This window comes from Hippoglossus hippoglossus, chromosome 11 (assembly GCF_009819705.1).
Source record: "Hippoglossus hippoglossus isolate fHipHip1 chromosome 11, fHipHip1.pri, whole genome shotgun sequence".
NCBI lineage: Eukaryota > Metazoa > Chordata > Actinopteri > Pleuronectiformes > Pleuronectidae > Hippoglossus > Hippoglossus hippoglossus.
This window is the reverse complement of record NC_047161.1, coordinates 6625960-6640644: the sequence shown is the minus strand read 5'-3', so window position 1 is coordinate 6640644 and position 14685 is coordinate 6625960. Positions and strand designations below refer to the sequence as shown.

At 43.0% G+C, this 14685-nt stretch overlaps 1 protein-coding gene across 1 annotated transcript in view; it reads left to right on the top strand.

The window, feature by feature from the left end:
• efna3a (ephrin-A3a) overlaps positions 1-10697 on the top strand; it is a 64944-nt gene extending 54247 nt beyond the window's left edge. The window contains exons 5-6 of the mRNA XM_034600317.1: positions 1037-1114; positions 8412-10697. Of these exons, the coding sequence (XP_034456208.1) occupies positions 1037-1114; positions 8412-8530 (197 nt within the window). The 3' untranslated portion in view covers positions 8531-10697. The remainder of the gene's footprint in view (positions 1-1036; positions 1115-8411) is intronic.
• Positions 10698-14685: the final 3988 nt, after the last annotated feature.

Genomic DNA, 14685 nt, shown 5'->3' with positions numbered 1-14685 from the left:
TCACTCAGTCCTCATCCTCCTCCGGCAAGGCCCAACAGTCTCCTCAAGAAACCACATTTACATTCACTGGATCCAGATTTTTTTTTATCTGGATGTGCAACAAATTGCACACACTCATGAATATCAGTCCCCTGAAGATGTCTGATGTCCTGAATTATTATCTGAGAAATTAACCAAAGTGCTGAAAAGTTAAATAAAGTGCAGTAAAATAACGGGTTCTTTCCTGACCCGATCGTCGTCCTTCCTCAAAATTCCATGTGTCCAGTAGTTTTTGTGTAATCCTGGAAACTAAAGCAGATTTTAGACATGCACTGAACTCCGGATAATCTCCTCACCTTCTCCGGAGGGGCTGTATGTCAGAACGTAAATATCCAAGTGAGACATTTTTGGATGTTTTCTGGAGATTCTCCTGCCTGAACGCTCTGGAGATTTTTCTTTTTATGAACGTGCCTGACCGGAGAATCTCCTAATGGATTTACACGTGGACGAACTCCAGAAAACCTTTATGTCTGAAATTGACCCTAACAGTCAAAACAAACACAGATGTAAACATAACCTTTTTGAAGGATGAAGCCCTAACCTCTCTTGCTGAGTTAATTAATTGCTGACAATGTAAAATCTCTTTAAATGTCGTCTCACTCTGCAGCAGAATCACAGGCAGACACATTTAGTTACCAAAATACACAAAGGCGGAGACACATGCCCATCAGCAAACCCACGCGTCATTCATTCATGTGTAATGTGGCAGCGCAGACTGAATGTAATTCTGCATCGAGACGAACAGTAAATGTAACAATGGTTTCTATCTTCAGCTGGAGGCCTGGTTTCACAGTCCAGACTCTCAGTGGCAGGGACACACTCACTCCTGTGTTCTGCTATAACTGTACATTATTTAACTGTGCCTGAAATATACATTTTATTTAAATGGGGTTTTCGCTGACTTTGTTTCTCTCCTTTGCTTTTATTTCTCCCTCCTCTTTGCTTTTATTTCTCTCTGTCTCTGTCTTCCTGTGTATATATGTGATGCGTCTCTCAGTCTCCCAGGCAGATGACGACTCCAGTCAGACTTCTCCCGACTACACGGTCAGGCCGAACATCAAAATACACAACCTCGGTGAGTGACTGGACATTTGTTTCTGTGTTGCTGAAAAAGGAGCTGCAGCCAATTGCCGGATGCTGGTCAATATTTGGCTGTGGCTGCAAAGCTTGATTTGTGCACCAATCATTGTGGAAAGGAACCAACCATTTGTTAGTTTCTATTTTTTGTATGGCCGGAAAAATTAAATCCTCAGGCCATAGCTGACTGATGAGCAGAGCCTTTATTTTCTGCTCTGTGAGTTGTGCAATAAGGAGGAGGATCATGAACACTGCAAATGTAGTGATTCAGCAGCACAGACACACACTTACATCCTCAAATGAACTAAACACAATAGATAAAATGTCCATTGTGCAACATTAAAGTCTAATTTCAGTTTATTACAACTGGGGTCTTATTTTCATATTTACTCTAAAGCAGTTTTGGTTCTGATACCAACGTTATTATGCAGTTTGTCAGTTTCATCATAAAATTCAGTGTTTCCTCTGTGAGTTGCATTATTTAATTCACGACTGTGTGCAGTGGTGTGATGTAACAAAGTACATTTACTTAGATTATTACATTTTCCTGTGTCTGTACTTTACTTGAGTAGATTTGTGTATTTACAGTAGGCACAGTTAATGATGGGTTAGGGTTATTGATGTAGTAGATCAAGGTTGCACTCGGCAAGTACTTTTACTTTTAATACTTTTAGGTAAAAGCAATCGTACATTTACTCATGTAGAAAAGTTAGTGTTTTACTTGAGTATATTTTTATGTATTTATTTGTACTTTTAAGTAAAATGCTTGAGTACTTCAGTGCCCCAGTCGTCCCATGTTGTATCTCATGTAAGCGTACATACAAATGATTAGTGTAAATTTTCGGGATTTGGTCACCAACGACCTTCCTATTTCCTACTTTTTTCTTTGTCCAACTCCTCGTACTCTTTGAAATTATGCAATTTTTGGATTTATAATGGGTGTCTATGGGGGGGGGCGTAGAGTGGGGACATCACACAGACGTCACACCAGGACGTGGTGAATACATCATCATGATCCTGGCGCTCTGACAATGTCACGTCATGCGTTTTCTGCTTGATTCAGCAAAAAGCATTTCAGCATCTCAGCGTTCACTCTGTACTTTCAGCAGGAAATGCATTTTCGAGCTGTTTTTAATGAGTTTCACACACTGAGGCAGTCGAACAAAGACTATGGTCTGTAAACCATCAGGATCAGCAGCGTGTTGTTCACCTTTGTTTTCTCTTAAATGTCCTGTGGGGTTTTTTAAGACCTTTATCTAACATCTTTTATTATCCATCAGACTTTAGTGATGTAACTACCATCCCTGATCTCAGACATTAACCTGAGGTGAGTATAGTCTCATTAGTGATAAGGAGGATGCAAAACTACAGTCCAACTAAGTAGATAAGCAATAACAAACCAGAATGATCCTTTCAATCTTCTCCAAAGTGCAGCACACTTACACACACACATACATTCCTTTTCCTCCACACACATGCCACAAGGTCAGAAGAGGTCTTTTCAGGAATGAATGGTCCATGTTTACCAAGGGAGAAAGCATGTCAGCCAGAGAGTCAATTGTGCAGCTGAGTGGTTACATAAACCCTCTATTTCTCTTTGTCTTCCTCCATCCTCCTCTCAAACAAAAGCCTCTTGCCGGGAATCATTTAGCACGCTTGTTTGTGGGAGCTGTAGGCAGCGTGTGACGAGGGCTAAGAGAGTGTGACCTGTCTGAGATGGAAACTGAGACCAGCAGAGTCAGAGCAAAGGGAGCTCTCGAGCCGTCAGCCACGAGTACCTGCAGAGAGAGAGAGAAGGAAAGTGAGAAAATAGAAGAGAGGGACTGAAGGGGGGGGGAGACGTAGGCAGGCAGAGATAGAGAAAGTGAGATAGAGAGAGTCGGAGAGATAAAAGAGAGGAAGGGGGCCGTGAAAGAGAAATGCGGCGGGAGACAGTCTGACAGAAAGAGGGACAGATAAGGCAGAGAGAAAGAGAGAGAGACGGGCCGGAAAACCGATATAAAAGTGAGAGTGGGGGCAGAGAAAAGGGGAGAGAGGAGGCAGAGGAAGAAAGAGGAGCTCAGTGGTGGGCGAATTGCTCAGCAGTAACTCAGGCTGGAGCTTATGTAGAACTTAAAAACCACACACACAGGCAGGGAATCATAAAAAAGCATAGCCTCTAGCGTTGTGATGCATTTTGCTGAATACATTTGGAGGGATAACAAAACCAGGACACACACACACACACACACACACACACACACACACACACACACACACACACACAAAGAACCTGATGGCCCCACTGACCGCTGGACACCCACTCTCTGACTCACCCTCAGGACCAGACCAGCCCACAGACTGGCTGAGCATCAACAAAGCTTCCCTCTCTCTCTCTCTCTCTCTCCTCATGTTTGGACTCGCTGTCGTCCTCGTAACTTTATTATTAGCTTTGCACCTACGTCACATTTCACATTAACACAGCGTTGAGGATGATTCCTGGATGTTTTCTCACTGAGTTAAAGGGATAGTTCACGCAAAAAGGAAAATTCACTCATTATCTACCCACCACTATGCCGATGAAGTGTTTGAGTCCACAAAACACTTTTGGAGTTTCAGGGGTAAACGGTGTTGCGGCCAAAACTAATAAAATTGAAGTAACTGGGAATCACTTCTTCAAACTAGCCTAAATGTCCTCAGATATTTCTTCTCCTGAATCACCGCCCTGCAGTTGTGTTCCTCCGCCGGCCAGTTTGAGTCTACATACAGATGCATTTGAGCTTACCGTGACCTTTGACGTTTTGAGATCTAATCAGTTCATCTTCAAGCCAAACTTTGAAGGAATTCCCTAAAGGCAGATTTTAGATATCATGTTCGAGAGGCCAGAAGATGTGAACATGTGCACTTAATTGTAAATTGTCAGAGCTCCTGAGAAGTTGAACTAGTTGTGGTTTGGAAGGTTACAGCAACCTTAACCTTTGACCCCTGACCACCAAAATCTTATCACTTCATCCTTGTGTCCAACTGAAGGTTTGTATCAAATTGGAAGAAATTCCCTTTAGGGGTTCTCAAGATATTGTGTTCGCAAGACGGACCGGCAGCTCGAAAACATGTCGGCTGCCACCGGGTGTCAGCGGCGTGGAGTCATAATAAACTGGAGTCAAAGTTTAAGTGTGACTTGACTTGTCTCTTTGTTTTTTTATTTTCCTTTTACTACACAACTCTATTGTGCTTGTAGCTGTTTTCAACATAAATTACGAACAGCAGAGATTAGTTACGGCTGAGCATCTTCTAGCAAACTGCTCACAGCGTATCCAGAAAATGTGGATTCAGAATGTGTCCTGCTGCTTCCTGCTTGAATTAATCATGGCTTGATTGTTTCCTGCAGCAAAGCTTAGTATACTGCACGTTTTTCCATCTGTGACATATTCGCCCTCAGACACCGGCCTCCTATATTGAATGTCTTCTGCAGCCGTGTTCAGGTTGAAGCCTGAAACATAAATCAGGCATCGGACCAGCAAACACAACTGGAAACAGATTTAAGATGCAGAAACAGACATTAGCATGATTGGTGCCTTGTTATGAGAAGATTTTATCAGAATCCGTCATAATTCAACAAGAAAACCAAAGACCAGGTAATATTATTTCAATATGTGCAGCCGACATATTCAGTGACCAGAGGAACTGAAGTGCACACAGAGGCTGGAGCCGTCCTGTAGTGGCCACAGGTTCGATTCTGACTCGGCCCTTTGCTGCATGTCTTCCCCACCTGGACAATGCTCCATCAATAAAGGCAAAATGCCCAAAATATCTAAAAGACAAAAAGATATCGGGTGCTGATTATAACATTTTTAATTCAATATTATTTGTATAGCACTTCACATAAGGTCAAGAAGTTAAATATTATGGAGAAACGAAACAGTTTCCAAAATAAAACAGATTTCTAGTCTCTGCTAATCTACATTTTCACTTAATTCAATAAATTGTGTTCATGTTCATGTTGAAGTTATTTTTGAGATGAGGGAGGTTATTTCATTCTGTTTTGTTTGAACCACTCAATAGAAAGTGACGTATCCATGGCATCTTGATTTTTATACCCAACAGACCAGTTTTGATGAACTCTTTCTCTTACTGGTGGAAGTCAGCACCACTGAGCATTGATCTATTTAAGTTTCTGAACATATTGTAGATGTGGGCGTTGAATCAGACGCCTGAAACCAGTCTAGTAGCCTCGTATTGTTCAAACCAGCATCGTCAGTCACTAGATTCAGAACAAAGCACACTTGTCACTTTGGCTTTCACACTTGCATCCTCCCAGTCTTAATGTATATAGTATTGTGTTTGATTTATGATTTAAATTATATTTTGCTATATTTTATTCAAGCTTTTTCTTATTTTATATGTTTCAATGACACTGAGCTGGCCTGTCCTTCTCGTCCGAAAACGTTTGACTTATATATGACAGATAAAACTTCAATTTTAAACTTAACATCAGTGCTTTCTACAGATTTTTTTACGAGTGGATGTTCCTTTCCAGACACACTGTGCTTGTAATGGAATAAAATACCAGTGAATTGTGACTTCGCCTGAATGTTTCCTAAACCACTCCAGGACAAATCTCCCACTGTAACTGAGAGCATCGTCTCTGTGCTCGATGGTCATGGAAGTGCCATGTAAAGGTTTGCTCTGGCATTACGTTATCGATCTGCAGGCATTAAGGGACAGAAAGTAATCCGGCTGAAAATCCTCCCATCTCTCCCACTGACCTGTGGAGCTGTAATGGTACATGATGGGTCCTTCGCCTCGTGTTGTTTACACCTCACTGCAGAGTCGGCCATCATTGCGGCGCGGTTGGCACAAGTGTTTATCCGACCAGACACTCTTCTCCCTCTCATCGACAGTCTAGCGCCGAGGCTTTTTTATCTCACTGTAAACGCCTTGGGCGGTTTCACCGTGGACAGGAGGGCTGCCCTAGCATGCTCGTCTGTTGTTGTGCGCTATACAGAGTGTGTTCGGAAATTGATTGCTGTATCCCACGATTGTGCTGTGATGTTAAGTGTGGAACCGAGGACCTTTTGATAGCTCGTTATGGCCTGAGGCGCCCGACGTCCTCCATATTCATCTTGCAAGGGCAGCCTCCCTAAATAACAAGGGCTTTGAAGAGGTGCATGTTGTGCAGCTTTGTGATTGTCGAAGCTGTTGGCACTGACAAAAACAAGTGTGGAAGAGTCTGTGCACGGAGCTGTGGAGTTGTTTGTGCAAAGATAAAGAAGAGGCAGCTTCCTTTGCAGGGACAGTGTCTGGTCAGAGTCTATACATTTTATATTTGACGCGACCTCTGGGAGAAATGCACCGAATGACCTGTAGGTGCCACGTGAGTCAGTGCTGTTTTGTATCGTCCCTCCTGCCTTCACTCAGTGTTTTCTGTTGGATGTCATCAGGCCGGTGTGAATGTCAGTGTCGTGTGACGGCTGACAGACAGACGCCTTGTGTTCCTTGAGAACGACAGTGACGTGGGCTCCAGTCGCACGCGACCAGGACAAACCAGACGTACCAGACGGTTCAATCTGAGACGGAAGAAAACAAAATTCCGTACATTCGCCAAACATCAGCTGTCATGTGGTTGCTGTCTCTGTCTGTTATCTTTTATCACCTTCCTTGTATTTTCTTGTCGCCCATTAGTCTCATTATATTTTGCAAATTACAAACAAGGCTTGAACTTCATAGTGAAACTGAATCATGTTCACACCCTGCTCCCTTAATTTGATGCGTTCACTTGTAAGCCTGGTGGCTGAATGGTGAGGGTGCACATGCCTTGAGCAAAAGGTCCCTGGTTTGACCACTGTCTCGCCCTCATTTCCTGTCCATCCTCCACGGCAGCTCACAAATAAAGGACAGAAGAATAAAACATCCCAGTAATTTTGTTGTTGACAAAATGTTGGCTAGAGTTTTAATAAAATCCATTAATTCATATATAATATACCGTTTATCCTTCGAGGGTCACAACTTATCCCAGCGTATCCCAGGGCCAAGAGAGCGACGATTTAAAGTCTCCAATTAACCCAATCTGCATGTCTTTGGACTCTAAATGGACTGTATTTAAATAAATGCGCAGTAATTATGTAGCACTTTCTAGTGCCATCGACCACTCAAAGCTCTTTACAGTACAAGTTGTATTCACCCATTCATTCCTGCAGCACTTTTTCTGTCACACACCATTCGGTGGGGCTCAGTATGTTGCCAGGGACACTTCAGAAAGAAAACTGGAGGTTGACAGAGCCAGGAGGAGCGAGGAGAACATGCAAACTCCCCATAGAAAGACCCTGGTCAATTCAGGATTCCCAATGAAAACATTGCAGTAAAAGTTTTTCTCAGGAGATATATATCCTTTCCTGTATCAAAAAGTATTTTCAAGAATGTTTCTCCTCTCTCAGGTGTCATTTTAAGATGTTAAAACGAAACCATTCCCTAAAAACACCATTTTTAACATCACTGTGTCGCATCTCGAGGCTTAAAACTCCTCCATCATCCAAGCCTTTCACTTCCATCTCTTTTGTGTGTGTCTGGCATCAGAAGGAAAATTGCAGCTTTCTTCTGCACTTAGTTCGATTACTTGATGGAGGAAGAAAACAGGTTTTACTCTTAACGTCTCGCTGCAGTTAGCCCAGCCTGTCCTAGAAACTCTGATGTATTTGTAAGCAACACAGCTCAGAGTGGTTGTTTTTGTGTTTTATTTTGGCGCGTAATAACCCTTTAGATATAATGGGTAAGATTACGTCCAAACAGAACATAATGACTCGGTTTAATCCACTTTATTTTTTTTAGCCAATATTACAAAATGTGTCCTCGCTGCTCTTTCTCCATCTTCCCCCTCACAGCTAATGTTCTGTTGTGTCTAATCAATGGCACGGCCGCAGTAATTTGGTTTGATTGAAATCCCTCTAGGATAAAAACATTGCTGGTGTGAATAGAGGAGTACATGAGGGGGGGGGGGGGGGGGGAGAGAAACATTTTTAATTTACCTTCCCACGGGGGGGAAATGGCCATATGTGGCAGTGCTGATGATAATTGGTGGTTTGTTGATAATTGCATCATGTCTCTTTCTCTGCATATGTTAAAAGAGGATTTGCATGCATCACACACTGCCTTTTAGATTGATGTATTAATAATGGAGTAATGGTTGGTTTCCTTCTGTCTGGCGCGCACTCACTTTCTCTCTGGCTCTTTCACGCTCACTTCATTTTCTCACTTTCTTCTTGTTTTTTTTCCTCCATCTGTGTCTCTCTCCCTCTCTCTCTCTCTTTCTTTCTCTCCAGATGAATTTAATCCTGAAGTTCCCAAGCTGGAGAAAAGCGTCAGCGGCAGCAGCCAATCACGTGACCGCCTTCTTCTCACGATGGCGATGCTGCTCTTGTCGTCCGCGCTCTTGTCCTAGCGACCGTCGCGCGGAGTGACGCTTCACGCACAGCCTTGTCCAAAGGGCTTTGTATCCACCTATACTGCGAGTTTTTACACGGAACACAGACGTGAATCTAGAACAGAACCACAATTGAAAGAACAGAAAAAAAAAATATCAACCCTTGAATTTAACTTACGGAACTCAAAAGAGACAGGAGAGGCCTTTTTTTTGCTGTCATATTTACTCTCCGTGTGTTGTTGGACGTTATTATCATATGAATACCACAGCATTTTCCATGCAGGTGCCACAACATTGGAGATTCAGAAACAGGACTTCTCTGCTGCTGTTGTGCCCGACAGGCGGGGGAGAGATTGGACTTCTAATGAGTTGGATGTAGACTACACTCTCTTATTGTAGCGTGGATATCAAACCACCTGAGGAATTTTAAGAAGGTGGCAAATGTAACAGGAGCTGACTTTGCGGTGGATCTTCAGGGCCTTGGACCTCGGGACCACGTGTGCCGACGGATTTAAACTCCGCTTTGATGTGGCGAGGAGCGAGCTGGACTCTGTGGAACTGTGCTGATCTCACCTGGACTTTACAGGATATTCATATAATCAGTGAGTGATGAGAACTGCCGCCACTGTCCCGGACACAGAGGAATGTTTTCACACCGGAGCGAGGGAGGTGTTGGTAATAAGAAGCCCGAGGTGTTTCTTAAAATAAAAAAAAAAAATAGAAAAGGGAGAGACTTTGCGAGGATTTCCACAGGCCTTTCAAGAATCCATTTTCTCCAGACACCAGAAATACCCCCGGCTTTGTGATAGGTGCCGATGCAAAGCCTGCGTTTCTTAGAAGATAGCGAGTGCCCTCTGAGAACTAGTCCTTTGTCTGCATTTCCTGCCTTCACACAACCCCCGAGAAAAATTCAGACCCTGGACTAGTAATTCGACGGCACTTCGATGTGGTAGCTGTATTAGATGTGTGTTTTGTTCTGACGCATTTACCCTCAGCACTCGCCGTAGATTCTCCAGATGTCAGACGTCTTCTCCTCGCAGCCAGTCACTCAGAACGCGCCGCTAATTTACAATCCTTAAAAAACCTCTCTAGGTAGCAAGTTCCCTTTCAATCCGCAGACAACCCCCCCCCCCCCCCCCCCCCATCCAGTCCCTTTTCCAGATCGGAGGTTCCCAGCCATAGCTGGCGCTGATGGCCATTACAGCAGTCGCGGTCACCATGGAAACGACCCCATACAGTCGCCAGAGTGCGGCAGGTGCCTGAGGAGAAATAGTGCTTTGAGTCTCAAAGTAACGCTGCCGCCATTTTATAATAATATAACGGGGAATAAAACAAAGCAAAAAAACAAAACAAACACGTGTGAATGTGCAAATAGAGTTTCACTTTTTTATATTGTAATACAGGACAATGTAGGCTGGCAGTAATCAGATTACAATGTTGTGCTTTTTAAATTGATTTCCTTTACAAATGTATTTATTTTAACATTAAGATATATTATTTATCTACCTAATTTATTAGTGTGCATTTGTAGGCCTTTGCTCAATAAGCTCTCGTGCCATTTTTTTATTCTTTTATTTAATTTTTTTAAACGGTGGAATTTTTACTGCAGCATTTTTTGCTTGTGTAGATAAATAGTCGGATGTAATTCAGCCTGACGGAAAGAGGAGGGTTATTGGTTTTGACTAATCAGTGGGGACATACACTCAGTTACACTACTCTCATGTAACAGATACTGCAAACCACATCATGTTGCTGAAGACCATGTCACAACCCAACTGTGAACGCACCAGACAGACGATTGGTGATGGAAGGGCCGCGTTAACTCGAGTGCTGCTCTTGTGAAACGAAGGAGTCTGCATTGTAATGTACATTTATAATACATGCCGGTTGTGGAATGTGCGTGTGTGTGTGCACAAGTGTGTATGTGTGTGTGTGTGTGTGTGTAGGAGTGCAAGCAAGAAAAAAAACAAACATGTGTGCACAGTCGTGTGCGTATGTATGTAGAATGTGTTTGTCCGCGCTTTTTCAAGTATGTGGCATTTAGACATTTTGGACCCGTCAAGGAGTCGTCTGTAGGATCTGAATATGCAAGTGTGTATGAGAGGATGTGCTCTGCTGTAATGTTAGTTCACGGGGGTTCGGGAAGCGGATGAAAAGCATTTACTGACGTTGGAGACAACCACAAGAAATGTGTTTACCTTCGACAAGAATGAATTAAAAAAAAAAAAAAACTGTAAATTGAACCAAGAATGATTAAAAACGATGCCAATTAAAATGTTTTTGCAAATTTAATTGTGTGTGTTTATTTATTATTTGCACGAGAAAGTGTTTCTTTGCACTCTTCCTTCCTCCGTCTGCCCTTTTCTTTATCTCAACACTGACTCCTTCACCTTCACTCGCCCTGGAACTGTTGTTTGTTTTTCCTGAACACTACTTGAGAGCAGCTCTCTCCCTCCTTCTCTCACACTCCACTTTTAGACACGTCGGTCGTGAGCAGACATGCAAACAGACAGTAATCGTGCTGCACATATTCTCAGAGTAAAACTATCACCCTTTCTTACACAGCCCATCCTCAAAGCCCCTCGCTTCGGAGTCACAAACACCTCCTCTGCCGTAAAACCTAATGACAGCGTGGGGGTAAATTCGCTGCTCCACATCTCACATTCTGCCCTTCTCTTTTCCCCCCCCCCAAAGAAAGAGAAGAGAAAACACCTGCGAGCCATTCATGTCTCCACAAATCTGTCTCTCCACGTCGCTCTGCTTTCCCTTTGCCCCTGTCAGCTTCCTTCTGATCTCTGTAGGCGGAACAGAAAGAAGCTGACAATGGGGAGGGACAAGGGTCTCAGATGCACTAAAGTCCATGTCAGGAGGAGACACAGGGGCCAGATAAGATTTTGTCTTTGATGTCTTTGATGATCGGGCCTGAAATCTCAAAGAACGGTTGAGGTGATTCGGCTGCTGGCCTGAGGTTTTTCACTTCTAGACCCGGGTCAAATTCTATCAGGAATTGTGTGTGTGTGTGTTTGTGTGTGTAAGCAGAGGGCTAGTGCCAAGAAACTTTCTGAGTTAATTAAATGTATTCTTACGTGATTGACGACTTACTTGACATAATGTGAGTCGCACTTCACCAGCGAAGTGATAACATCCATTAATGTCTGTTTCACAGCTGTTTGGCTCCTCTGTGAGGCAGCAGCTCCTGATTCTCTCTGACATTCGTGCATTTAGCCGACAGTCTGATAATTGCTGAGTATTACATTAGGTCTTGGCTTACAGTCCCTTTGCCAACTTATAGGTTTGGACTTGCACTTAACCGTCTCAGTGTTCTGACACCGGGAAACAGTGGAAGGGTTTTAGCTTCTGCTCCCGGGCGTGAGTTGACAACTTAAACAGGCTTTTTAATAAAAAAAATGTCTGCAGAAAATGGGGCCTGCTGAGTTTTTGGCAGTGAGGATGTTATGCAAGGGATTAAACAACATTATACCTAAAACTCCCTGTCTGGGAAAGTTCACGTTTTGCTTGGGCCCAAATGAATCATTAATTGGTCTGCTTATTATTCAAATGATGGCACCGGAGAGAGTTGACGGTACCGCTCCCTGAGCCGCTGACACACGGACTCCACCGGGAAAGAGATATCCAAGTGCCTCGTCCAGCGCTCTAACCGAGGAAGACATTCCATTAGGCAAAGGAGATGACCTCTTCTACGTTTGGAGACATATTATCATTTTCTGAATCATTCACTGTGAGATAAGCCATCTGTAGCATGAGCAGGCCCGCGCCGCTGAGAAGAATTCCCCTGACAAGCAGCACCGTCTGGCCCAAACAATGAAACAGATGCTTTCTCCTCTGAGAACTTGTTACAGCTCACGACATCAATGAGACAATCACCGAGACAATCACTGAGACAAGTGCTGCCTTCGAGTGCTCCTCCGAAACTTCCAATTCCAGGTTGGGAGTTTTCAAAATGAGTTGTGGCTCATTAAAAACGCCTCTGGCCGGAAAATGATATTCAAATCAAAACCTGTTCATTTATTTTTCTTTTGTGTTTTACTTTTGTAAGAATTATCCCCAAAGAAATGTGAGACGTTTTTGTCCAGAAGCAACTTATTTGCCTTCACATGCCCTCAAATCAGGGATTGCTCAACAGTGAATACTCTGAGGCAGGAGGAGCGGAACCACCCACCCGCTGATTGATGACCAACCTGTGCAACCCTTCGTGGCAGAAGTTGTACATTTATGACAATTGCTTGAAAACAGATGTCAAGATTGACACTAAATGCTCCTCACTTCAGAATCCATTCACCGGTGCTCAGATTGTATTTGTGACATTTGTTTTTCTTGGAAAGCTTGAAACCCAAAGTCGCCTGCAGAGACGAGGCCCTTTTCTGCCTGTGCTCAAGTCTTTTTTTATTATGCCGTCTCGCTTCTTTCTCTTATCTTATTATCTCTGACCTGTTGTTGGAAGCCTGTTTCCACACTTTTTTCATGGATTTCTCAACTGCACTTTATTGTGGCACACCTAAATATCATGTGCGACCATGCATTGATTTTCTCCCTCCCTTCAAGACAAAAATATGGTAGCATGGGAAACATCACCACCAGGTTACATGCTGGCAAATAGCAGATAGAATATTTCACTCAGAGATGTGTAACCAAATATTCTGCTTTCCCCCCATAGGGGTCGCCAAAGCTTTCTTCCCCTCTGTGCTGGTGAAACAGAATGAAACAGACAGCGACAGGACATGTGAAAAACATTATGCAAGAGATTTACGAAGTATATCTGCCCATAAGATAAAGATTGAATTCAGCAACACAGAGTTGATTTATATAATATATGTGGTCTGTGCAGTCTGGATAGATTTAGCTGTATTTGCTCATCTAAGCATAGCTGAATTATGGGTTAAGCTGCTGAAGTTCAGTGGGACCAAAATTTAATATCGCCCCCAAAAACTCATTCAGGGAAGTTTAGCGTGACATCATGACAACCCTGGTTTGATTCGTGGTCAAAATTGGTGCCAGTGAGGCCGGGCAGGGACATTCAGTATTAACATCAGCATGAGGAACCAGTGGGGAAAAGAATTAAGTAAAATAAATCAGGATTTAATAAGAACATCTGCGGCCACAAGGAAACCAAATAAAAATAGCTTGATAGAAAATTGTATCTTATGTAAGAGTTGAAAGGATGAGCTGACCTACGATACCGACATTTATTTCTCGACCGTATTATAAGGTCAACTATTTTCGTTTTGCACAGAAATATAACTTTATTCTAATCTTAACCTGAGATCACTCAGGTCATGTTGATGTTTTGCTCCTCTGACAAACAGAAGGTTGTTTTCACAGTTCACATGTTTCTCTCTCTCTGATTCATCGTTCAGTTCAGCCCTCATGACTGAGGACACTGAGGTCGTGACCTTCGTGTTTTGTGTTTTTCTGTATCTGCAACACTATTTCCCCTGAAACCACTAACCAATCCTCTTTCCTTATACTTTTTCTGGTCCTGGTCATCACTCGGTCTGCAGAGTTCTGAATCATCAGTTTTCCGTGTCACTCAGAGAGATGGATTTTTATCCATCTTCTGATCAGAAAAATGTGTAAATGTATTTTAAATAATGTCAAATTATTCCTTTAAGCGCAGCACTTGAGTAAATGTACCATATATTGCACCATTGTATTAATTCCCTTCATCAAATGATCTCAAACAGACCTGGATGTGAAATCTGACAGAGAGAACAACGCCGATTCTAAATGACTGAATATCCACATTGCAATGACCCTAAATGAAATGAAAAACTTCAGATTTTAAAAACGACAGCCCACTAATTTAGGGGTTTGATGAGACAGACTTTCTTGGACATGTTGTTAAGAGGCAGGAAGATGTGAATGTGCATTTTAATTAGAAAGGAGTTAAGCTTCCTAGAGGGCTTTGCTTTTGCGCACATTAATTTGGGCTCTTGCCAATCCTCTGCAGATCAGTCGGCTAATGTGTTGACAAGTGGAGGAAAGTTATCGCGGAATATCAAGCAGACCACATTTGCCATCTGCGGCAGCCTCTAGTACCAGCAGCAACAGCGTGTGTGTGAAAACGTGGTGAATATTAAAGAGGGCACGATTCGACTGTAACCCTGGGCTAGAAGAAACGGTGGCTGTGCACGTGAGGCTGCACAACGACAAAG